The following is a 26,089-nucleotide window of genomic DNA, read 5'->3' as shown; positions in this document are numbered from 1 at the left end:
CCTGGTAATTACTTTCAGTTACAGTGAGATCCAATACCCAGATTACATGATCTGGCTTCATCCTAACTGCTAAGTTACAATGAATAGTTTTTGGAATCAAAGCAGGCAGACTTGTGGTTTGGTTCCTGTCTATAATTTGCTTAAACACTCTGGTTGATTTTACAACTTCTCTCATTGTGCTAAGTATCATAATTTGCTTGTGGTACCAAATTATTTGTGAGAATCCAAGAGACACTCAACGGGCCGAGGGGAGGGGAGCGGGGCCCTCCTCACTCACACGCTAGCTTCGGGGCGTGTACCTTACCTCCATGAAGCTAGCGAATGTGAATTTCCCTTTGGGATTAATAAAGTATCTATCTATCTATCTAACTACTTGACGGATTTACATCGGGTTTTTTCCTATAAAATCCGCTTGATTTTGCGACTTCTCTCATTGCGCTAAGAATCATAGTTCGCTTGCAGGAGTGATTTATACGCGCTAATCCGAAACAGAGGCTGCGGGCCGAGGTGAGGGGGAAGCGTGACGTCAGGAGTGGGGAGTGAGTCTACCTCTGTGTTTTGAAGTGTAACTTTCCTCAGCTTAGCTAGCGATACCTTTTTGTTTATTGATTTTTAAAGCTTGTCCTGTTTCACTACTATGTGGGTGGATCCGTGGGGAATGGCTATTATGTTTATGTTTGTGACTTTGTGCTTTACCGTAGTGTCTTTTGATGGTGAACGGCATCCTAAAACCTTTATGTGCTTATTTCAGGACCATTACTTTCTGCATATTCATTAGTTGCACTGGCAGACTCAGTCACACAGTGAGTCAGCGGTGGGATTTGAATCTGTTAGAGCAGCTGATACAATGGCAAACAATCCTCCTCATGCCCTCAAACAGATGATGCCAAATTTGCATTACTATCACCACCCCATGCCCTTAAAATAAATTTCTAGAAATAATCGCTACATAGAATAAATTAACTTTCCAAAGAAGGCCACAAGTGTCAGAAACAAAGTTTTATTTTGAACTAGTCAAGATGGAGGGAAAAGTCTCTAGAGATTCCCCAAATAACAAAAATAATAAACAAATCAAATCTTAATTTACTCTCACAAAGTAGTAAATAAACAGTCAAAGGAACCCCCACCCATCTCCCTCAAAAAAAAAAGAAATGCTACAAAAGTGAAAGTCTACCCACGGAAATGACGTCATTAGGGACAAATCCATCTGTTCCCACTGAGGCCCGACCAGAACCATCAGACTTGATCTCCGCTGATGTCGCAACCAGAGAAGGAGGAGGAGGAGGGCGGGTAACCTCAGATCACTAAGAAAACGTACCATCCAGCAGCAGGCACTGTACGCTACACCCAGAAAGGGGCACTGGCAGTGTGCAGGGAGTGGAGAAGCCAAGTGAGTGCACTGTAGAGGACTGCCAGAGTACGGCACTGAGTCTCTGCCATTGGCTCTTGAAAGAGCTGGCTATTCTGGGGTGGAGTTCAGCCTCAGTGGGTGCGACGGAGCTGCACAAGGAGGGTTGTCGGTGCTTGGCGAGGGTGGTGTCAGCACCCCCATCTTTTTCAGAGAGGCTTCGTCTGTTACTGACATGGACCGCTTCAGTACTCCAGGCTTGGGGTGGGCACCATCCACTTCTATTGGTTGGAGGAAAAAAAAAAAAAAAAAAGATGAGAGTGGGCAAACAGTCAGGTCAGCATTTACCTCGATAAATGGCTTAAACCAATGAACGTGACGGTTGCCCAAAGATAAAACATTTGTTACGGAAGATGGCAAGTCAGCCTATGCAAAAAAATACCAACCACCTAAACAAGTAAGAGCACATACTCCATATAGTGCCTCATGCAAATCTCCATACTCTCAAGTAGTTTGGCTTTCTAACCTGCTTAATCCAGCTCAAGGTCATGGGGGCTTGCAGCCTACCCAGGAAGCACTGGGCACATTGCAGGAAACAGTCCTAGACGAGCCAGAAGTCCATCACAGGATCTACACACACATTCATACCGGGACAGTCTGGAATTGCCAACCAATTTTTGGAGATATCGGTGGCACAGTAGAGAAGCCAGAAGAAAACCCCCTGCAGACACAGGAAGAACATGCCCACCAGCCTGGACTCGTTTTGGCTAGATGGTGCCACTTTTGTTCATTCTCCTTGGCAGAACTAACCGAGTTCTTTCACGTTAGACAAAAATGCTGGGTTATCTGAAGATGGCAGTCTTCTCTTCAATTCAGAGCAGATCACTCAAGAACATTCACTCTCTTCATGTTCAATTGCTCCATTGTTTTTTTTTATGGCTCTTTCCTCTGGAAGGTTTTCCCTCAACCTTTATAAACCTTCTGTGACTTATAAGTGTTCGCAAAACAGGACACTGCAACAGCTTGGGTAGTCCTACCAGGGCAGCTCATTGACCGCTACACATATTGCTCTGCCTCAGACCCCAAAAAATTCCAGTTTGGTCCTATCAGAAGACACACCTTGTGTCCACTTGGTGGCATATCCCTCCATAATGTCAGGTGTGTGGGCCCAGGCTCTATACCACTCATTCTTGTTCACCAATGTTGGGCCTCACGGTAACAGTTTCATAATACACAAGAACATAAGAAATTTGACAAATGAGAGGAGACCATTTGGCCCATTTGTCACTTGTTTGTTTATCTATGAGCTAAGCTGGCCCAGTAGCTCATTCAGACCCTTCTTAAAGATCCTCAAGGTTTTTGCTTTAACTCCATGTCTCGGTGGTTTGTTTCAGAGTCCCACAACTCTTTGCACACAGAAGTGCTTCCTAGCTTCAGTCCTAAATCCACTTTCCCTTAATTTCCACTGGTGTCCTCAAGTTCTTGATTTATTGCTAAGCTGAAAGAATTCTGCTAGATCTACTTTATCGATGGCTTTGAGGATGTTGAAGACCTGGTTTAGGTCCCCACACAGTCACAGTCGGACACGTCCTTAAGTCCTGGGATGCACTTGGTTGCTCCCCTCTGCATAGCTTCAAGTGCTGCTATATCTGTCTTGGAGCGTGGTAACCAAAACTGCACACAGTACTCCAGATACTCTAGATACACAATACCTCCAAGTTTGGCCACTATGACTCTTTCCAGCTGGTCGAGTGGAAAGCAGCACTGCCGACATATGGATGGACAGAAAGGACACAGACAAAGAGAAGGACTTGGTTACCTGATTTAGACTGTGACTTGACCTTGCTGTTGGTCTTCTGCTGAAGGTCCTTCTCAAACTTGCGGACATCTTCTAGAGACATGTCTGTGGACACAATGGAGGTGGATGAATGAGACATCACAGAGAGAGACAGAGACAGAGAGACTCCCAGACATAGCCAGACACTCACCGAACCACTCGTCAATCCAGGCCACAGCCTGCCGGTGTCCAGTCAGCAGAATGTCCTTGATGTTCTGTGAAAACGTCCCAGAAGGACACAAAGGGACACAGGGTTAGAGACTCCAAATCCGACAGCCATTAATTACTTTAATAGGTTGTGATCAACTCAGAGTCAACAAATAACCTGGCATGCACATTTTTGCGATTGAGGAGTACACCAGAGGTGTGTGGCATAGCGGTTAAGGCTTTAGACCTAAAACTCTGAGGCTGAGGGTTCAAATCCTGCTACCGACACTCTGTGACCAAGCACAAGTCACTTCACCTGCCTGTGCTCTAACTGGAACAAAAAAACAAAAAAAGAATTGTAACTAATTGTATCTCAAATGAATAAAGACGTCAGCCAAACAATAAGGTATAACATGAGGAGAACATGCATACTCCACACAGTTAGCCACGCTAACCGCAGTACCACCAAGGCACGATTTGTAGAAGTTCACTCCTCACCCTGATAAAAGTAATTTTTTTTGCTTTAGAAAGGCCTCAGCCCTCACAACCGCAACGTGGACCTCCATGTTTCCAACCAGAGTGAAAAGCTACGGTCTGCTTTCTCTAAGCTTTCATTCATTATTAGCACTAATGGAAATGTTCTCCCACCATGACACATCCTACAGAAGGATTCACACTTCAGGCCCAGTGCCTCACCGTTAGAGCCTGACTGGTTGATAACAGTGCACTCTCTGTCCCGATTAAATGGACGCCGTTAACTGTACACTGGACGTCCCAGGAAATCCTCACCTTGTGCACAAAGTTTTCTACTCTGCCCTGAAAGCCGTACACTTCAAAAGCTGCCTTGACCCGCTTGTAAGAACACATAATAGGCTCCATGGTCTCCTGCCAATCCTTCTGCAGGGGTCCTCGTCCTGTCTTCACAGAATGGAACGTCCGTAGGTCCTGCAGACAGACAGACAGACACAAACACAGGCTTGGCATCAGACATAGCAGTCCAGCGTTCCTTTCCTTACCGTCCCACTATATTACTGTGCAGTGGTGTCTCTGCATTAAGGGCAGGTGACGCACTGACCCTAACCTCCAGGAGATGGCCATGTTGTGCAACAATTAAATAAGCAGTAAACTCTCAATAACTGAATGCATTATTAAAATTCTGATAGCAAGCTTCAGGCTTCAAGCTTTAAGGGTAAATTTCACACAAACATTAGGACGTTTTTCTTCACACAAAACACAACAGACACTTGGAATAAGAGACCAAGTAGTGTGGTAGACAGTAGGACTTTAGGGACTTTCAAAACTCGACTTGACGTTTTTTTGGAAGAAATAAGTGGATAGGACTGGCGAGCTTTGTTGGACTAAATGGCCTGTTGTCATCTACATTGTTCTAATTTTCACTTACTCATCATAATCACATTTTTCCGATTTTCCATGCTTAATGCATTTTCTTTTCTAGATAAATATCTTTTTGCAGTCTGTGAATTTCTTTTGGGCCTGGTGCTGGTTTTTTGGGTTTCCCTTTGGCGTTACTTCCCTTTGCTCAGGTGAGTGGAGGAGTAGCCTTGACTTTTGAGTTCCGCCAAGCAGCCTGGCGGGTGAGCCCTTTGAAGTGGCCCATTGGTTGATTTCTGCAGTTTGATGCAGTTTAGCTGTTGTGTAAGCCTGAACATCTCACTGTTTTGGAGTAACCATCATCGTTATCCCGAATCTCAGTAAGTTACTGTACATACAATACAATTTAGGACTTTGCTCATTGAGCAAAAACTGGAAATTCATGAATAGTCATTTGCACTTCTGCTTTCTGCATTGAGCATTTGATGTTGATCTGTAGCGGTGCTTGAAAGTTCAACTCCTAGCAGTCCCTGCAGAGGCTCTGATTGGTCATCTGCTGAGGGTGTCCTGTGGGGGTGTTTTGGGAATATGGGGTACCGGGCCTGCTGTTACAGGCTATTCACTCACCATTGGAATGACAGTGTGGTTTGCATTACAAGCAGTTAAGTCCCACTTTCTTTATCCCTGATCCTGTTCACACTGTTAATGGACAGAACTTCTAGGTGTGGCCAAGGAGCGAAGGAGGTCCAGTTCAGGGACCTCAGGATCGCACCTCGGCCTTTTGCAGATGATGTAGTCCTCTTGGCTTGATTGGGTGTCCCAACAGCAGTGTGGACCACCATGCATCCAATCACAGAGAAAATCCACGGCCCATTTTCTTTATACTTTACGTGTAGGTGCACACTGGGCAGTTGGTGGCAGAGCCTGAAGTGGTCATGATGAGGATCAGCACCTCCAAGTCCAAGGTCATGGTATTTGGCCAGAAATGTTCTCACTAGATAGGGCAGAAGGTGCTGCCTCATGTGGAGGAGTTTAAGTATCTTGGGGTCCTGTACATACGTGAGGGAAGAAGGGAATGAGAAATCAACAGGCAGATCAGAGTAGTGTCTGTAGGTATTAAGGATGTTGTACCCATCAGTTGTGGTAATAAGAGAGCTGATCTGAAAGGCCAAGCTCTCGATTTACTAGTCAGTCTTCGTTCCAGCCCTCACCTATGGCCACAAGCTTTGGGTGGTGACTGAAAGAATTAGATTGTGGATATTAGTGACAGAAGTGAGCTTCCGTCCTCGTCTGGGCTCAGCCTTAGGGATAGGAGCTGGTTGAGGTGGTTCAGGCATCTAAATTGGGATGCCACCTGGGGTGGTGTTTCAGGAATGTCCAACCAGGTGGAGACCTCAAAGGAGATCCAGGACATGCTGGAGAGATGATATCCCTCAGCTGGTCTGGGAATGTCTCGGGATCTCCCAGAGGAGTTGGAGGAGGTGACGGGGAAAAGGGACGTCTGGGCATCATTGCTTAGACTGCTGGCCCCAACAAGCTGAACCCGGATAAGCAGCAGAAAATGGAGGGGCTGAGATATTGTGAAACACATTAAAATACAAGTAACTAGTCATGTATTGTCATGTATGGTTTACAGCTCTTCACTTGCCATGGTCACTTTTATAACCTTGTCCTGTAACATCTCCTCACCCACCTTTTAAAAGAAAAACTTGATTTAAAAAATTGATGGATGGGTGACATGAGTATGTAGGTGTGTGTGTGTGTGTGTGTGAGACAGCTCTCCGCTACACAGAATTGGGTCCTGCCGTGTGCCTGGTGGTGAACCTGGAATGGGGCAGATGAGGGATTATTAAGTACACTGGCATCCTGTCCAGGGTTGGCTTATGTCTTGCACCCTAAAATGGCAAGATAGATGCCAGCACCCTGGAACCACAGAATTTCAGAATTTGGACAGAAGGCTAAGGGTGGCTGTGTGCATAACTCAGTACAGCAAGTCACTGGCAGCCCCTCCAGAATAAATACCAGGATGAAGTTTAGAAAATGGATGCATGAGGGTGCTGGTGTCCCCTTATTTACATGTACCTTACCTCAGACGGTGTTATTTATAGCACCAGCTCTCGTCCTATCCATTGTTGGGACATGCCATGTGCTTTATGATTCTGTGTCATTAGGCACAGTGTCAGAAAATGTCAGGAATGCATGTGGGTGGGTGTGTGTGAGTCTGCACTGGCACTCCATACAGGGCTCATCTCTGCCTTGTGTCTGTTGTTACTGGCGTAGGCTCAAGGTCTCCACAGCTCGAAGCCCATAAGACGGGATGGGGGGGGGGGGGGGGGGAACAAAATTATGATATTGATTTAAAAGGCTTCATTTTTCCATGAGTTTTGAGTCAAAAGTGCTTACAGGGAAAGTCTGAGTTGTATGAAGTCTGAGTTTTGCTTTGTAAAGGTGCTATATAAAATAAAGTCTGAGTTAATGACCTGTCCTCTTTGTGAATCTGTGCACATCTTTGGACATGCTGTCAGCTGACAGAATACAGGGTAGGCAATATCTAGATGCTGGCAACGTCACTGACTATGTCCAGGAAAAAATAAAATTAAAGATGTATTGGTATCAAAGTGCCCTTCACAGGGTCTCCAAAATCCAATCCATGTGCATCACATTGTATCAGCGAACCGTTTAAAAGGCTTATGGGTGGATAACCAGCAATTTAGACCCCCCCCCCCCACACACACACACACCAAGGTAAAAGCTGACGGCTAATCAGGTTGGCACACAACAATTATCTCTCAGTAAAGGACTCTTAATACAATTCAAAGCTCGCTAGGCAATTTTGTCTGAGCCTATAATAAAAACTAGAAAGCGGGACAAAAGTTCAAATGTTGGTGACGTCTTTCCAAAATAGCTCCACTTGTAATAAAGAGGTTTAAAAAAAAAAAAATAATAATAATAAGAATGAATGGCAGTACTGTGAAAAAAGATGGGATAAAAAGAATAAAAAGGATATTTAAAGAAGCTCATTGTTAAACAAATGAGAGCACAGATATCCCCCACACAAAAGAGCTAACCTAAAAAACAAGATAGAGGAACACTTCCCCCCCCACCCCCCAAAGCACATCATCACCATCTGTCATGGACTGGGCATTAGTGTGAGGGCGGCAGTGCCTGACATAGGCCACACCCCCAGAGTTAGAGACTAGTCAGAGGCGGGGCCTCATGTTCAAATGGGCTGTTATAAGCCACGCCCCTCCTGCAGAAGCCAAAGAGGTGCAGCCATGTTTTTTATTTTCTGCTTTCTCAGTATATTGCATTTCTTTGTATTTTATTATATTCTCTTGTGCTTTGCTGAACACCTTGCAATGATACGCTAAACGGCAAAAGATTAGTGGACTCCTACATGAGCTTGTTGGACATCCCGTTCCAGAACCATGGTCATAAATATGGAGTTGGCCACCCCTTTGTGCCCATAAGAGCCTCCAGTCTTCTTGATTTTGGAGTGTGTCTGTGGGAATTTGTGTCCATTCATCCATTTGTCAGATCAGGTGCTGAAGGACGGGACGAAAAGACCAGGCTCACACTTGGGGTTCTAATTCTTCCCAAACGTGTTTGACAGGACTGAGGTCAGGGCTCTGTGCAAGTCACTAGCATTCCTCGACGTCATTAAGGACCTGACTTTGTGCACAGGGGCACAGCAAAGGTCCTTCAACAAACTGAAGCAAAATGTTTTTGTATTCTCTAGCATTGACAGGACTCTTCACAGGAACCAAGGGGCCGAGCCCCGACCCTGTCATTATCTCTCCTCTACCACTCTTTACACTTTGAAGTCTTGAAGATTGGCAGTCTGATGGACCAATCTGAGCTGAGAAGAGTGCAGATAGTGAAGCAGGATTCATCACTCCAGAGAACACACGTCCACTGCTCCAGAGTTTACACCACAGGTGACGCTTGGCATTGTGTGTACAGATCTTATGCTTACCCATGGAAACCCACTTCATGAAGCTCCCGACAAACAGCTCCTGTGCTGATGTTGCTTCCAGAGTCGGTTTGTAACTCTGTAGTGTGTGGTGCCACTGAGGATGGGCCATTTTGACACACCACACACTGTAGCACTCAGCAGACCAACTCCGTGACTTTACATGGCTGATCTGTTGATGCTCCTCAATGCTTCCACTTCACAATAACAGCAATTACAGGTGACCAGGAAGATCTAGCAGAGCAGAAATTTCACATACTGACTTGGGGCAAATGTGGCATCCTATGACACTGAGCTCTACAGTGCCACCCATTCTACTGCTAATGGAGTTGGCATGGCAGTGTGCTGATTTGATGTACCTGTTAAATAATGAAACATCTGAACATCTCAGTCGTTTGGATGGCCATGTAGTGTATCTGCTATGCAAGGTGCTGCAAAAAAAAAGAAAGACTGATTTGCTGATTGCTAATTTTATAACATGGCAACCCTGAATTTGAAGAACTCATCTTGGCCCCTGCTGTGTATATTCAGTTATTTATACCTGTAAGGTCCTCCTGATCTTTAACAGTGGGGCTTTTCCTCCATCCATTTTGTGTGTTTGTTCCTAATATTGTGATGTTCGATTATTACATTTAATAAAGCACTGTAATATCGTGCCTCGTGATGGTAAAGGCTGTCAAGGGAGCTACACTGAGAGTGGTGGAGTGTTGATTAGGACATGCAAGTAAGAATTTCACCATACTGTGACAACCAGGACCATAGCTCTCTATCATAATAAAAAAAATCCTGGGATGAGACGTGACTTTCTCAGAGAGACACTTTCACGTCATGCGAGACGAGACATTGTGCCAAGAGATTTCACCACGCCTGGGGCCAGAAATAAAAGACAAAGAGTAGATGACAAAGTAGAACGTTGTAAAGAATTCAAAAACGTTGTTGCGATACACATGTAGAGCAGGTTAGCGATAATGAAAGTACTAAAATTCAAAAGTCTCAAAAAAATGAGAGTAAATATCACATTAGCACAAACAAATGGAAATCATTACTCGGTGAAATAACAGAACAGCAAAAACTGAGATCGAATATATTGTTCGGATTTAAACTTTACATTGGAGACTTGTAGATCATCTAATTCGTGTTGCCATCTGGGAAAAGTAGTGTTTCTGCCTAATGAAGAGGCATATCCACGAGAATTAAAAGATTTGTTGTTTGGTGAAAGTGAAATCCACATACGGTGTCACGCTTGGGTCACCGAGTTGTAGAGATACACAGGGGATTTCAGAGACAGAAACGTTATTCAGACACATCAAACAAACACAAGTCTCTGTCAGGAGTGAACTGAGCTCCGTGTGTAGTCGGGCGCGCCTCGGGAGCGGGATCCCCAATAGGAGCAGAGGATGCCTGGGGGAGAAGAGGGATAAGGCAGTGAGACCAAAGGACAGCTGCTGTACAGGCTTTTAAACGTTCGAAGTGCCACACAAGATGCAGATCACACGGCACAGCAACAGCAGCAAGCCAGCAGCTGATTGAGCAAAGAGGAGATTAAAAAAAAAAAAACTATTTATTTCCCATTGTATCACCGTTTAAGAGGGGGTTTCGGAGGAGCGACTGCATCTCCCTCTTCACAACGCGAGCGGCAGAGACGTGAAGTGGATGGCACATAGTGCAGGCGGGGGGGGGGGGGTTTGCGGTTTGGGGGGTTGGTGAGCGAAGCTCCCTAATGAACCTGTAAAATAAAGAATAAATTCATTGACTGATTGCCCAGTAATGGAGTGGCATCCTGTATGGTCCCTGCAATCTGGATAGTTCATGGCCTGATTGAATTAGTTTTAAAGCTTTTGACCTGAAGGTACCTGCAGTGTGCACACACATACACACACAAACACACACACACACACAGGCTGTCATCCCACCTCACACTCTTTGTACTGCCGTTCTGGAACGTCATCAAAGGCGATGTCGAGATTGACCACGTCACTGGATGGAGTGGGTTTATCCTGGAAAACCTGTGGGCGAAAAATTTAAAAAATAAATAAATAAATGAATGGTAGAGTGGGATAGGAAAAGAAATGGCTGAAAGACTTGCACTGGAGATTAAAACGAGAAAAGGAAACTCTGATGACATGGGGCAAAGGGACAAGATCAAGTACTGAACTTTTTTTTTTTTTTTTTTTAATGCTAACACTGGTGGTACTTACATTGGCATGGTCTCCACGGTCACTTTCAAATTTGGTCTCAATTTGGATGTGAAACTTCGGCAAGAAAGAGCACTGAAAACAAGGAACAGAATTATTAAATAAATCATAGAAAGAAAGAAAAAGAAAAAGAAAGAAAGAAAGATTTTTTTTCTTTCTTTCTTTCTATCTAAATAACATTTGATTTTATTCTCATAAACAAAGCAAGACACTTACTGTGTATTCTGTCATCCAGTTTTTCATATCCAAGGCAGGTTTTGTTGAAAAATACCACAAGGAAGAAAAAAATAAGATTATTTAAAACCTTTGATGAGCAGTCAGTCTTTACAGTAGGCACCATGTCATAGCACTTTGTAAAGCAGCATTGTAGTAGATTAGGGTCTCAAATTCGGATCATTAGAGCCACTTAAAGGCATACTCCAGACAAAAATGAGATTTTTTTATATATACTGTATATAGTGGAACCTCTGGTCACGAACGTCTCTGAATACGTACAAATTAGGTTACGACCAAAAAGTTTGCCAAACTTTTGCATCTGTTCACAACCACACACTCAGGTGACGAAGAAGCCAGTTGCCCTTCTGGTTCGTACGCGCCGGTGATTTCCGCACGTGTTCAGTCTCTCCCTGTGCATTCGCTGTGAACTCTTTGTGCCCTATTTCGTTTCCCTTCCGGTTCGTACGCGCCGGTGATTTACACACGTGTTCAGACTCTCCCTGTACAGTACATTGTTCTCGGTCAGATGTGCATCGCGCACATGGACTTTACCTCAAAACTGTAATCTCTTCTCCACCCAGTTCCTGCTCACTTCCTTCATGCCAGAACTCGACTCATGCAAGGTTAGTCTTCTTGGTTGTTTATGGTTAGTTTTTGTATAAATTTTGGATTTTTCAAATGTTCATTTTTTTCCCTGTGCTTAAAACACATTAAAAAGAAGTGTTTACAGAGATCGGTTCGTAAGGCTGTAGCGTGAACTCTTGCAATGTTAGTTTTCTCTGTTCAAGGTTTTCTCAGTGTAATTCAATGTTTTTACATTTAGTTTACTATTACACTGTGCATTCTATGGTATAATTAACTATTTTTGTGCTTAAAAATCTTTAAAAAAATATATATTTACATTCAGCTTGTACGGTCCGGAACGGATTAATTGTATTTACATACAAACCTATGGGGGGAAATTGCTTCGGGTCACGACCAAATCGGGTTGCGACCAGAGTTTTGGAACGAATTACGGTTGTGACCCGAGGTTCCACTATATATATATATATATATATATATATATATATATATATATATATATAATATATACACGTTACTTACTCCATGTTATTGTAGTGATGGCCAAGAAAAAATTTTAATCTCCTGTTTTCATGCAGAAAGGAAAGAAAAACCTTTATGACACAATAGAAGCCAATAGTGACCAATGCTGTTAATGTGAAAAATGTCCATGGAAGAAAGAAAAATAAATCTTTCGTATTTGTGTCACTTATCCTGTCATATGCACAAAACACATTCAACATTTCCTTCTGGAAAATCACAGCACATCCTAAACAAAAAACTAAAGCCTGATGGGGTTGACTTTTTGACTGCCCATCATCCATTGGTCAAGAGTCCTGTCTTCAAGTCAAAAAGTGACTCCCATCAGTTGATTTAGTTTCCTGTTTAGGTTGTGCATGAATTATTCCAGAAGTAGAAGTTTAACAATATTTTAGCATAACGCATTTGTGTTCTACACATTTTGTGCACACGACTGCATAACTAACAAGTGAATTATGCGACATGAATAACACAAGTTTTTTTTTCTTCTTTTTTCTTTATTCCGTATTTTTCATATTGTTTCCTGTTGTACAGCACTGGCCACTATTGGCTCATACTGTGATAATTTTTTTTCTCTCGTTCTGCATGGAAATTACATTTTTTTTGGCCATTACAATATATACTGTATATATCATTATATCATTATCATTGTAATATATCATTACAATATATATGTGGTAAGTAACATATAAAAATATTGGGGGTGTTCTCTGCTCGTCATTCTTGTATACTGAGATAGAGTCATCAGAAGAAGAAAAGTCATCTGAGAAGGTCATCAGAACCACTTCTAGACTTTCTCACATTTCATATCTCTGTTTCTCATCATAAGTAATTGATAATATCGATACATAATCGTTTATCTCTATTTATAATCAAACTTTATACTAAAATTATATTTTCGCACTTGGGGAAGTCAAACGGTGGTGGTTTTTTCACAATTACATATGCATTACCTTAATTACGTGCAAAGTAAGAAAGTTACAGTCACCTGAAAACATAGAAACAGTGTTAGTATTATATAATATTTGTTGCAATAAACTTCTATAGGTAAAACTGAATTTAGCTACATTTAATTTTGATAATGATGGTGGAAATAAAAAAAATATCATAAAATTAAATGTATTACCAGGAACACGATGAGGACACAGCAGCTTATTGTTCCCATTACATCTTTATGTTTACGTGGCATGTTCAATGTTTACACATTACTGTTAAACTGTTGATGTATAAATTAAAATTAAATTAATAACAGTTATTGAAAGAATATGCGTTATATTGAATACAGTTTTTAATATCATGTACACATTTATATTTCCATGATATAAAGAACCATCCAAATTTTTTGTATGAAATACTACTTCCAGTTGAGTAATTTTCCTCAGATTTCATATCTGTTTGCTTTTTATCATTATATCTATACAAAATGTGAATCACCTATCTGTAATTAACACCATAGTTTACTTGAATATTTACAGAAGTACTCAGTTAAAGTATCACTTGAGGTTGCCGGACGTGGCCCAAAAGTCGATAGGATTTCTTATTTTTGGTATAAAGCAGGTGTACAAAATCTCATTGAGCAGGTCGAAGCGTTTTTGAGTTATCGTCTTTACACACAGACAGACATAATTTCAAAAATGGTATTTTCAGACTCAGGAAGGTCTACATTATTGAGAGTCATCAAAATCTCGATTTTTTTTCACAATTCCAATACTTTCTCTGTAAGAGAAAGTAAAAAATATCACTTTTGTGTGGAGTATTCTTTTAATCAATGAAAATTTGCGTTCCCCCTAGAATCTGAGTTTGACACCTGTGTAAGTAGACAAATTAAACAAAGACAAGAACTGCTGAAGCCCCCAGAGGCAGACAGATACAGACGGGCATGCAAGCGGCAAGGTGGTCAGACAGCCTAAGCAGAGACATGGCAGGGTTTGGCCATCAAGTATTCAAATTGTAAAAGGAGCAAATTGGCTAAAGGCATAAATCAAGAGGAGGACACTGAGGGGTGAGGCTGGGACAGACAGAAAGAGAAGGGCATTAGACACACAGGCAGAAAGACAGCCCAGAGTGACAACAGACAGGTGGGCCGCACCGGTGACAGTGAAGGGGTAGTAGTTCCAGGCTTTCTCCGTGATGTAGAATATCTTCGGGACAAAACTACGGACCCAGGCAGGCAGTTTGCTGTGAACCAGAGAGAGCAGAGTGAGAGGGCGAGTGAGAGGGGGCAGCGCATTGGCACCACAACACTAGCCAAGGCTCACTAGGGCGCTCTTTACGGGAGGTCTTTAACTGGGAAGGAGTCTCTAAGGCTAATGTTAGTTCCCCCCACCTCCCCAGATGTCAAGTTCCTCGGTCACCTGCTGATGTAAATTCTCTTCTCGGTGTACTGCCCGGTGCCGTGTACAGGGTCTTGGTGTGGCTCGTTGTGGATCACCTCGATGCCTTCTCCGCCTGAGCTCTCCTCCAGGCTGTGTTTGCTGATCATGTACAGCTGGCCAATTCTGTACTAGAAGGAGAGAGAAAGAGAGATGAGAGATGGGGAGAGAAGACAAAGGACACCAGCACTAAAGCTGGCACACAGACCTCCACAGCTGGCATGACCTCAGGACACAAGTATCTGATATAGCACTCCAGCCGACTCATTTACATTTACATTTATTTGCTTAGCTGACACTTTTATCCAAAGCGACTCACAAAATAGGTCAACATAACTGGTTTGGGGGACTGTTTGGGAACAAGTGTGACAGGACAAGGTGACAAAATTGACCATCATAAATAAGAGAAGAGACCAAGACATAATGCAACTTCAGTTAGACAGAAGTTCATCCAACTAAAGAGTCTTCAGATGCTTAAGGGGATCAGAATTTAGAACAGAGGTGGGCAGCCTGTTCCACCAGGCAAGGGATCTACATGAAGAAATCCAGATGTACTGTACAGTATATTTGGTGCCACATAGAGGTGGCATCACCAGACACCATTCATCAGCAGACCTGAGTGGGTGAGAAGGAGCACAGTGTTACAGAACACAGCTCCTTACTTACAAGGAATAACCAAAGCCATTTGAATATACACACGTAAACACCTTCACTGAAGTCTGAGCGGCCATAGTAGGAGTTTGGCCACATGCACAGAGTACAGGGAAATCCTTACTGCCATGTCCAAGCAACATGCAACCAGTCACCACTCTCCCGTGCCATAAGAAACAAGACAGCATTAAAAGACATGACTTCAGGGTAATTTGCTAATGTAGTGAGAAGTCAAGTAAAATGACCCCTTTGATTGGATAACTAGAAAGCTTACAATACTAGCCAACCCGCGGCGTAGCATACGCAGCATAATTATGTACTGATGGGTGAACACTTCCTAAAAGACACAGTTGTCCAAATGGGGTGGGTTTGAGGATACGACTGTAGGTGAATGAAAAGATGGAACTCTGGAGAGGGCAGCATACAATTGTCCGTGACTCACAACTGGAGGACCGCCGTCGCGCCTCCACCTCCCAGAGCGAGGGACGGGGCTGGATGGCACTCAGGCGCGGAGGGCAGAACGGGGGGAGAGGGGAAGGATGCCCATTCCGCCCCCTCTGCCCTGGCATTCTAGTCTGCAGATTTCTTAGTCATCGTTCAGTACGCACTGCCTGCTCATGTGCCCGTCCCCAACTCCTCACCTGAGTCGCTTTCGTCTGTGTACAGTCCACATGCACCTGTGAGTCACGTTGACTGTTCATTTTCCAAACACCGCCTCAGTCGCTTTAGTCTCTGCTACATTCCGCATGCACCTCTGACCCATGTTGAATTTTTATTGTTCTTTGCGGTTCCGGCTGCTTTTCTATATATAATCCACCAAGTCACCCAACCATGGTAGTAGCGACGAGGGTTGTGTACAAAGGGCAGGGACTTAACCAGTGCGAGCGTATGACCCGCACTTACTGGGAATTCGTTGTTCGTGGGGAACAATTACAAGCCCCGGTCTCCATCACGAATGGGGTTCAACGGCTTAGCCACGCTTCTCGGCAACGGTTACACACATGTTGATCCATTCAGTGTAGCGCGCGTGCAGCACCGGACATCCAACGGCATCACAGACCTGTTATTGCTCAATCTCACGTGGCTGAAAGTCACTTGTCCCTCTAAGAAGTTGGACGCCGACCGCTCTTTTGTTGCGTAACTAATTAGCAGGAGGGAGTCTTGTTCATTATCGGAATTAACCAGACAAATCGCTCCACCAAATAATGAGATTGGCCATGCACCACCAAGACTTTGGTTACCCGGTTGGCTGCCCGGCGGGTCATGGGAATAATGCCGGCGGATCGCCAGTCAGCATCGTTTATGGTCGGAACTACGACGGTATGTGATTGTCTTCGAACCTCCGACTTTCGTTTTTGATTAATGAAAACATTCTTGCCAAATGCTTTCGCTCTCGCTCGAATTGTTGGTGGTTGGGGCTCTGTGAGTTGGCGGGTGTGGCTCTGTCGTGCGTGTGCCATGGTCGGCTGCTTAGTGAATTGTTGGTGGGCGGGGCTCTGTCTTGCTTGCCATGGACTTAGTGAATTCTTAGAGTTGGTGGGCGTGGCTCTGTGTTGTCGTCGTATCTGGTGACTGTTTAATAACGGGGCAGATGAAGGACGTGTAATAAACCTGCATCAGTACAGCAGCGGACAGTAGATGTAGACGTACCTTCCTTGATGCATTTATGTTAATGTTCTGGTAATTAGGAGTTTCTGGTACACATAATAACATTTTTGATTGTTAAGAGTGCTAGGGTGTCGTATCGTGTTAACCATTATGGATGTAATAAGAAGTCAAGCAAAATGACCCCTTTTATTGGCTAATTAAAAAGATTACAATATACAGGCCAGATAAAGCAAGATAAGAAAAGCTTGCGTATTGTAATTTTTTTAGTTGGCCAATTAAAGGGGTCATTTTGCTTGACTTCTCACTGCTTGTTAAGAAAAATTCAACACTTTTGGCTCGATTTTTCCAGGGGTAAACATTATGCAAAGGAGGCCACTAGTGGACACCTGGTGCCACTGGGGGGTCCCCGCACGAGCAGGACCTGGATGGTGGGTGGTCACTGCTGGGTAATCCAGAAGCACTTGTGATGGATCTCTTAGAAGCCTCAGTGGGACCAGAGATCAAAGTGGCCTCGTCTAGCCTTTAAGCTGAACTTATAAATAGCTTAAAGTAGCAGATGGGACTCAAGAGGCTGGAAAGAGGAAGGAAGGAAAGAAAGTTGAAAAGGAGAATGGATTTTTTGCAAGGTGAGCAGAGTAAGGATGCACTGCAGTAGGCAGATGGACCAGTCAGCCCCACCGGGGTATTTAGGGACCCTTTTGTATAGCTTAGCTGTTTGGTGCATTTCCTTTGCATGGATTGTGCTGTTTGTCCTGCTGTTGGTTCAAAGTTCTGTTCCTTAACCTCAGGGCCTCGATTAAATAACATGAAGCTCACTCGTGTTCATCATGGCGAGGTGTTGTATGGACATGCAAGTAAGAAGTTCAGTGGACACTGTACAGTTTTTTGTTTTTGTTGCTGAGAGATCTTAATGCATGCAGCGTGTATCAAATTATTTTATATTAGCTGTGTAAGCCCGTGCCGTGAAAAGCCTGGGCTCCTAGAAACCATGGATTCTGGGCACTTCAATCAATCGTATCGGTTGGGCATTAGAGGCTAAGTGAGGTAATCTTTTCTTGGCAGTTTCGTTTTTTCAAGGTGCTCGTCTTCATTGTCTATCAGCGGCTAAGTGAGTTTCTATCTCCTCAGACGTTTCATTTTATCGATGTGCTCGCCACCATTGTCTATCAGCGGCTAAGTTAGTTTCTATCTCCTCAGACATTTCATTTTATCGATGTGCTCGCCGCCATTGTCTATCAGCGGCTAAGTTAGTTTCTATCTCCTCAGACGTTTCATTTTATCGATGTGCTCGCCACCATTGTCTATCAGCGGCTAAGTTAGTTTCTATCTCCTCAGACGTTTCGTTTTGTCTATCAGCGGCTAAGTGAGTTTCTATCTCCTCAGACGTTTGATTTTATCGATGTGCTCGCCGCCATTGTCTATCAGCGGCTAAGTGAGTTTCTATCTCCTCAGACGTTTCGTTTTGTCTATCAGCAGCTAAGTGAGTTTCTATCTCCTCAGACGTTTCGTTTAACTGATGTGCTCACCGCCATTGTCTATCAGTGGCTAAGTGAGTTTCTATCTTTTTTTGGTGGTTTCACTTTGGTGACAGAGTTGCTTTCTTTGAGCTTCGTGCTGTACCCTTGCACTTCTGGGCTGGACAGACAAACACACACACTTCCATGCATAGACGTTTATATATAAGATTGTACTTCAGGGTTCTTTATCATAACAATTTTACTTTTTCTTGCTGAAAGTCTAATGCTCAAAAAAAAGAATGGTGATCTACGGCGCCAGACAATCCGTTCTGATGGCTTCCTGGATATCTGACCCACAGTGGGCACTTTACAAAAGGGAAAAAACAAAACTTTGCTGTGCTCTGGTATGCAGTGCAGTAAAGTCTTGTGGTTAAGGACAACTTGGTATTTCACGTCACTACATGACGATTCTTTTATTTGCTCTTTTGTCTCGTCAAATGTAAGTCCAGTAACGCTGGTGAAGTGTCCTTTTCTGATAATTATGGACAAATATGTGCTGCGCCTGAGAATGAAAACAGCAAACTACGCACACTGCTAGGGCTTGAAAAAGGGGACCAGGAGATAAGAGGACGAGAACATGTTATTCAAAAGTCGAAACCATAATTAAAAATGAAACTCTAAATCTAAAACAGAACAGAAAATGGTCGGAAAACTTTTAGGGCACGCAGACATACTCGCAAATGCATTTAATATCTTTTGTAGGAAATATCCGTAAACTCGGACAATCCAGAAGTCTCAACCTGCCACCCTTTATGCCTTTGATCCCAAAATGTCACCCAATGGGTGACCCCAAGGGTCACCCATAGCAGCTGTCACTGCTAACCTGCAAAACGTGACATCCCAGGAAGATGCAAAATACTAATTTAGAACTCCAAAATAGCTCAAACCCATAAAGCTAACAGCAGATGTTAACTTCAGCAACACAAATTGTTATGATTTGCGGTCCTTACTAATTTTTAGTAGTTTCTCCATGCTATTTTCATGCTATGTGGGGGTTTGAGACCACTAATCCAACAATTTATTTTGCTGAAGTTAACATCCAAAAGTCCAGTGAAATTAAAAGCACAGAAATTAAAGTGGGCACTGATTTATGTCCAGGATTAAAATCTTGTCCTGTAATGTGCCCCTTCTGAGCTCCAGCCCACTTAAAGGTCTGTGCACATCATAGATAGATAGATAGATAGATAGATAGATAGATAGATAGATAGATAGATAGATAGATAGATAGATAGATAGATAGATAGATAGATAGATAGATAACTATTAATCCCAAGGGGAAATTCACAAATTCACAGTGCTGTGCCTCCATGCATAGGTGACACCAGGGGGCCATGCTGTGGGTTCAGAAAGCTGGCATGTGGAAGAAAAACTGGACAAACGACCCAGAAGACCAGAGGGGTACATGCAAACTCAACACAGACAGCAATCCGCCCACAGTGCCTTCAAGCCCACTGACCTGTAGCTGGAGCTGGGGGTGGGGGGGCAGCACTGATCAAAGCACCACCAGCACGAGCCTCTTATGAAAATATGAAAGCTGTATGCTGTGAATTATCACACCTTTGTGATTTACAAGTCACAAACGTCATCTGCATAATTAAGAGGGAGCAGAGAGGAGAGGAGGGCCTCTTCCATCCTAAGGGGTGCCAACGCGTGGGGAATTTGTGCTGGCGATTCTCATAATCCGTAGCTCTTAATGGATGCCATGATTAAGCAGAGTGGCGTTTCTCAACCTTTATGGCGTCATGACCCAGATTTTCCTCTCCAAGTGTGTTTGTGATGCAGGGAAGGGGGAGGCGAGGGAGGGGGAATCCCCCTTTGATGAATCAAGCGTGACCATCAGAGCGAGGGCTGACTCGCCTCACAGCAATGGCAACTCACAACCCACCAGGTCTACTCTGCTGTAGAGCCCTTCCGGCATTTCTGCTGACAGGTCTGAATCTGTCATGAAGATGACGGGACGCTGACTGCTGTGTTTGATGTTGCTGTGTGAGGAGGCCACCGTCATTTACACCAACATCACAGACTGTTTACTTTTCAAAGAGAAATACAAGCGTAATGCACCATAAACTGAGCAGGTGGGACACCAGAAACTTGTAATAAGCACATAGACAGCACGCCACCGACTACCCCAGCCTTTCCCATCTTTGGGATTTGGGTAAGAAAAGAAAAGAAAAAAACACAACATTGGTCAGCACCAGAATGTGAGCTAAGGTGCTAACCGCTGTGCCACCATGCCACCCCAGTTTGCACCGTGTTGGGCACTGGGCTGGAACCAACTCTGCATGACAAGGACCACTCGCACAAGGGCAATGTGGTTTCCCCAGTTAACCCCACATTCACAAGTTTGGGGATGCGGGAAGTAAATCCACGCTGGGGCAGGGAGAAGATGCAAAATCTGCACATGCAATGTAAGGGCTGGGGGTTTGAACCCACAGTGCTGGACACTTGAGGCCGTAACACTAACCAACGTGCCCCCCATGAAATGGGCACGCGTCTCACAGTGACCTCACCTTTCACATCAGTCATTAAATGTAAGTTAAAGATCTTTAGGGTCATTTATATGAAGCGGATTCAGTAGGTATTGAGACCTCTTCACCTTCTGCACATTCTACTGTGTTGTCCATCAGGCTACATGGTAACGTGTTTTCAAAAAGCTTTGCAGATTCATTAAAAAATCAAAACCTGAATTCTCTCCTTCCTAGAAGTATTCAGACCCTTTGCTGTGGCTCTCCTGTTTGCTCTAATTCTCCTCGAGATGTTTCTAGAACTTGATTGGAGTCGGACCTGTGGCAGAGTCAATGGAGTGGACAGTTGAGAAAGCCCCACGGGTCTATGATTCACACAGCACGTCCGGACAAAAATCGAGCCATAAAGTTTAAGGAACTCTCTGCAGACCTCCATGATCAAATTGGGGTGAGGCACAGATCAGGACAAGAGGATACAACTGTTTGTAAACCGCTGAGCGTTCCCAGGAGCATAGCGGCCTCAAGAATTGTGTAGTGCAAGAAGTTTGGAACCACCAGGACTCTTCCTGGGTAACTTGGGTTTGTGGGGGTGACTAAGAACTCAATGGTCACTCTAACAGAGCTTCAGAAGTCCTCTGCTGAGATGGAAGAACCTGTTAGAAAGACGACTACCCCAGCAGCACTCCATCAATTAGGCATTTATCGCAGAGCGGCTAGACGGAGGCCACTCCTGTGTAAAATGCAAATGGCAGCCCAACTGGACTCTGAGAGCATGAGGGAAAAATTCTGTGGTCTGATGAGGCAGAAATTAAGCTCTTTGGGCAAAACACCAGGCGCAATGTCAGTCAAGGAGAAGGCACTGCCTAATACCATCGCCAAGATGCAGCATGGTGGTGGCGGCGGCATCACTTTATGGGGATGCAGGGACAGCGAGACTAGTTGGAATTGAGGGAACGATGAATGGAGCGAAAGTAAGAAAGGTCCTTGAAGGACAACCTGCTCCGGAGTGCACACCGCCTCAGACTGGGGTGACGGTTCACCATTCATCACGACAATGACCCGAAGCATACAGCCATGACAATGCAGGAGTGGCTTTGGGACAAGTCTCGGATTGTCCTTGAGTGGCCCAGCCAAAGTCCAGACTTGAGCCCCTTAGACCATCTGTGAGGAGACCTGAAGGTGGAGGTTTACAGACACTTCCAATCCGCTCTAACAGAGCTTGAGGGGATCTGTCAGGAAAAGACTCCAGGGGTGCAGAGCTTATAGAGTTTTACCTGCAAAGACTTGAAACCAGAATGGCTGGCAAAGGGGCTTCTAGGAAGTGTTGAATTAAGGGTGTGAATACTTACAGGGATGGGAGATTCCAGTTTTTGATTTTTAGTAATTCTGAAACCTTTCTGAAAACATGTTCTTGCTTTGTCATTATGGGTTATTGAGTGTAGACTGATGGGCAAAAAGGGCAAATTGATCCATGTCAAATTAAATGTACAACACAACAAAGTGGGCAGAAAGTCAAGGGGTCTGAATACTTTGTGAATGGGGCCTCTTAATACTAATAAACTAATTGTCTACGGAGAACAAGTAGGTAAACGCTTACATCGTCTGTTCTCTTAAACCCAATAAGCATTGTCCCTTTTCCTATTGTATCGTGAGTACAGCAAGGACCAACCCTAGAAGACGTGCCCATCCACTACAGGGTGTGCTTACCCACAACTGAGCTGGCTTAGAGCTGCAAAGCAGCCTAACATGGGCATTCTTCAGATACGGTGGGGGAGTCCACACACGGAGACAAAGTGCACTCGTCAAACACAAGGACAAGGCGTTTCACTGAAACTGGGAGGCAGCTGATGTTTTGATGCAAAACAACGTTGCCATTGTTTTCACATCTCTACATCAGGAGCAGCAGCAGCAGGTGAAAGGAGTCCATTGGGGTCATACAGAAAGTCGATCAATCAGCTGTTTTGTCATTTTAGATTGCACATTTTACAGGAGATAAGATCATAAAGCATGCTAGAGGCCCAGTACAACTGTCAGCTCTCTTCAGTCACACAGTGAAATCCATGAACACTTTCATTTTAAACTGTGTAGGACCTTCCATGGTGAGTAACATCACAAGGAGCTTCACAGGTACAGACCATTACTTCAACATGGGGCAGGATAAATAACTTAATAGGGTTATAAAGAATGTCAATGAAGGTGGGCTGAACCAGAAACATACATTACACACCACAACACACCACCAAGTAACACTCTCAAAGCCCCACAAATGAGTTCAGGGTCATGGAGGGGACTGAAGCCAACACGGGCAGCAAATGCACCAGGTGGGAACAGTCAATCCGTGGTGCACACACACACTTTTAACAACATGGTGGAATCAACAATCATCCAAACCTGCGCTAATTTGGGAAATGGAGGGGAAAAAATAGAATTCTTAGAGGAAAAAAAAACAAGAAAGAAAACCCTCATCGATATGAGGAAAACACACAAACTCCACAAAGACGATGAGATTTAAAACTATGGCACCGTAGTGACTGTGAGATCTTATTGAAACTGATATAATATAACTAGGGGGGCAAGCCCCCCTGGCGCCTTTGGCACCCAACCCCCTGTTGCAACATAACTCGACCTTCAGCTCACTAAATCACCTAAATACAAACACTGGTGTTATCAAATGATCTTTTTTTTTTTTTTTTTTTAATAGTTTGTTCCTGTGAAAGAAAGTTTACTCGATCAAAAATAAAAACCACGACTTTCTTGATATTTTAGTGTATAATTTAAAAACACAATAAGAATCTGAAAATCTAACAACATCTCATTAAAGTTCAATAAATAATGAAAAGAATGATACCAAACATATATATGTAGGTTTTAAAATAAGCCGATTTAAAGCATGACAAAAAACGTCACATAAAATCGTTGCACTTTTAGGCTTAGGATTTTATATAGAGAGAGTAGATGTAATATGATATGATATAATATAATATAATCTTAATACATAATTCGCCTGCCTCCTCCCTCACTCACTCACGTCCGTCCGAAGCCGAATGCGCAGTCGCCTTCTGCGCAGCTGCCTGAAAAACCTTACGAGACCGACATCCAACCCCAACATCGCGGCAGGCGGCGAATTTACGGCCGCAAAAATTCAAAGAGAAAGGCGACTTCGATTAAAGCTCTAGAGGCCTGAAAGGCGATTTCGACTGCAGCTCGAGGCCTAATTACACATTCTGATTCAATTACGCATTCATTCAATACACCTATATCAGGTTTGTGGTGCTAATACTTATTACTATTCCATATTGTACTGGAACATTCATCATTCACTATTATACAATAGGCCTGGAAAATTCATCAACTAACAGTACAAGCCTGTACAGTAATGAGTAAAGCGGACTACAATCATTACAAAATAACTTCTTCGTTACTTATCATTTGTTCTTCTTACACTGCTGACACAAACTCGTGCCCGTTTCATCTTACGTTGTTGAAACGGGCTCTTTGTCTAATATAATATAATATGGGCAGCACAGTGGCGCAGTTGTAGTGCTGCTGCCTCACAGTAAGGAGACCCGGGTTCGCTTCCCGGGCCCTCCCTGCATGGAGTTTGCATGTTCTCCCCGTGTCTGCATGGGTTTCCTCCCACAGTCCAAAGACATGCAGGTTAGGTGCATTGGCGATCCTAAATTGTCCTTGGTGTGTGTGTGTGGGTGGGTGTGTGTGTGTGTGCCCTGCAGTGGGCTGGTGCCCTGCCCGGGGTTTGTTTCCTGCCTTGCTCCCTGTGTTGGCTGGGATTGGCTCCAGCAGACCCCCATGACCCTGTGTTATTATTCAGTGGGTTGGATAATGGATGGATGGATAGCTGTGGAAGCCTGTGCTGTCAAAAGCCCGGAGTCCTAGAAACAATTGAAATCGTCAAAAAAAAAAAAAAACAATGTAGAGACGTCAGGTAATTGAAAGGAACTACTCCGTCTCTGGGCGTCTCTCTCCTAGGAGGATTTGTGTTGTCGACGAGCTCACGTCACTTGTGTATTAGCGGCTAAGCGACTGTCTTTCTTTGGAGGTTTCCCTTTACCGATGTGCTGGCTTCGCTTGTGTATCCTCGGAGGTGAAGCCAATACCCCGACTCCAGCTCTGACTTCCAGGCCGGACAGACACACACACTTCCACATGTAGACGTTTAAATATAATATAATATAATATAATATAATATAATATAATATAATATAATATAATATAATATAATATAATATAATATAATATAGGTGGCATGGTGGCACAGTGGTAGCGCTGCTGCCTCGTAGTTAGGAGACCCGGGTTCGCTTCCCGGGTCCTCCCTGCGTGGAGTTTGCATGTTCTCCCCATGTCTGCGTGGGTTTCCTCCGGGCGCTCCGGTTTCCTCCCACAGTCCAAAGACATGCAGGTTAGGTGGATTGGTGATTCTAAATAAAAAGTGGGCACTTATGCTAAGGTTTTAAGAAGTGTTTTTTGAATGTTGATTGATGAAAAGCATCCACCTTTTATTTTACGAGTGATGTATGAGAGACTTATTTTTTACTTTTTAGTACACTTTTTAACTTAATATAAGCATGGTTTTTAAAAAAGTATTTCTTTATATATATATTATTTTCAACTGTTTAGTCTTGGGTTTGTTTTAGTTTAATTTTGTAATCAATATTTGAACACTTCCTTTAATATTTCTATCTGTTACTAGCGCCATCTATTGGTGAAGTCTTGAACTATTCTTCAGATGAAAATTTCATTTCTTAATTAACATGGATTAATTGATCAATTAGTGAAACTGATTATTGATTCATGTATTTTCATCAGAAGTGATTAAGTGTGCAAAATTTTAAGTCATGTGGACAATAGGAAGTGGGTTAAATATTGATTACAAGATTTGTACCAGACAACAAACAGGTGAAGTTAATATAAGTGTGGTAATAATAAAAAAAGAAAGAATTAAGGAGTCCGAGTCTTAAATAGCAAGCCAATGAAATGAAGGGAAGATATTTTTTAGAGCAGCAAAAACTGGGCACTAATTAAGAAAACGGTTAGAATAAAAACCTGCAGCCATTGTGGACCCTCAGGATCGAAGCTGAACACCTATGAAATATTATTATATTATATTACTATTTTCTAAGCCCACCTATTCCTCAGCAGGGTCATGAGGGGGCTGGAGCCAATCCCAACACGTATACAGTGCAAGGCAGAAAGTACCCTGGACAAGGCGCCAGACCATTATAGGGTGAACGCACTCAGAGACACAAGCGTACACCACACATCCACTGGGGATGATTTAACGTCACCAGTCCACCTAACCTGCATGTCTT

General features: G+C 43.6%; 1 protein-coding gene across 1 annotated transcript in view; it reads right to left on the bottom strand.

Moving 5' to 3' along the window:
• Positions 1-984: 984 nt before the first annotated feature.
• Positions 985-26,089, bottom strand: part of pitpnc1b (phosphatidylinositol transfer protein cytoplasmic 1b) — a 36,902-nt gene continuing 11,797 nt past the window's right edge. The window contains exons 2-10 of the mRNA XM_028822360.2: positions 14,504-14,652; positions 14,239-14,327; positions 11,049-11,056; positions 10,836-10,907; positions 10,551-10,643; positions 4,122-4,277; positions 3,337-3,400; positions 3,168-3,251; positions 985-1,629 (exon numbers count right to left, since the gene is read on the bottom strand). Of these exons, the coding sequence (XP_028678193.1) occupies positions 1,460-1,629; positions 3,168-3,251; positions 3,337-3,400; positions 4,122-4,277; positions 10,551-10,643; positions 10,836-10,907; positions 11,049-11,056; positions 14,239-14,327; positions 14,504-14,652 (885 nt within the window). The 3' untranslated portion in view covers positions 985-1,459. The remainder of the gene's footprint in view (positions 1,630-3,167; positions 3,252-3,336; positions 3,401-4,121; positions 4,278-10,550; positions 10,644-10,835; positions 10,908-11,048; positions 11,057-14,238; positions 14,328-14,503; positions 14,653-26,089) is intronic.

Source organism: Erpetoichthys calabaricus, chromosome 16 (assembly GCF_900747795.2).
Source record: "Erpetoichthys calabaricus chromosome 16, fErpCal1.3, whole genome shotgun sequence".
Lineage (NCBI taxonomy): Eukaryota > Metazoa > Chordata > Cladistia > Polypteriformes > Polypteridae > Erpetoichthys > Erpetoichthys calabaricus.
The sequence above is the reverse complement of the archived record's forward strand: the minus strand, read 5'-3'. Positions and strand labels throughout refer to the sequence as shown.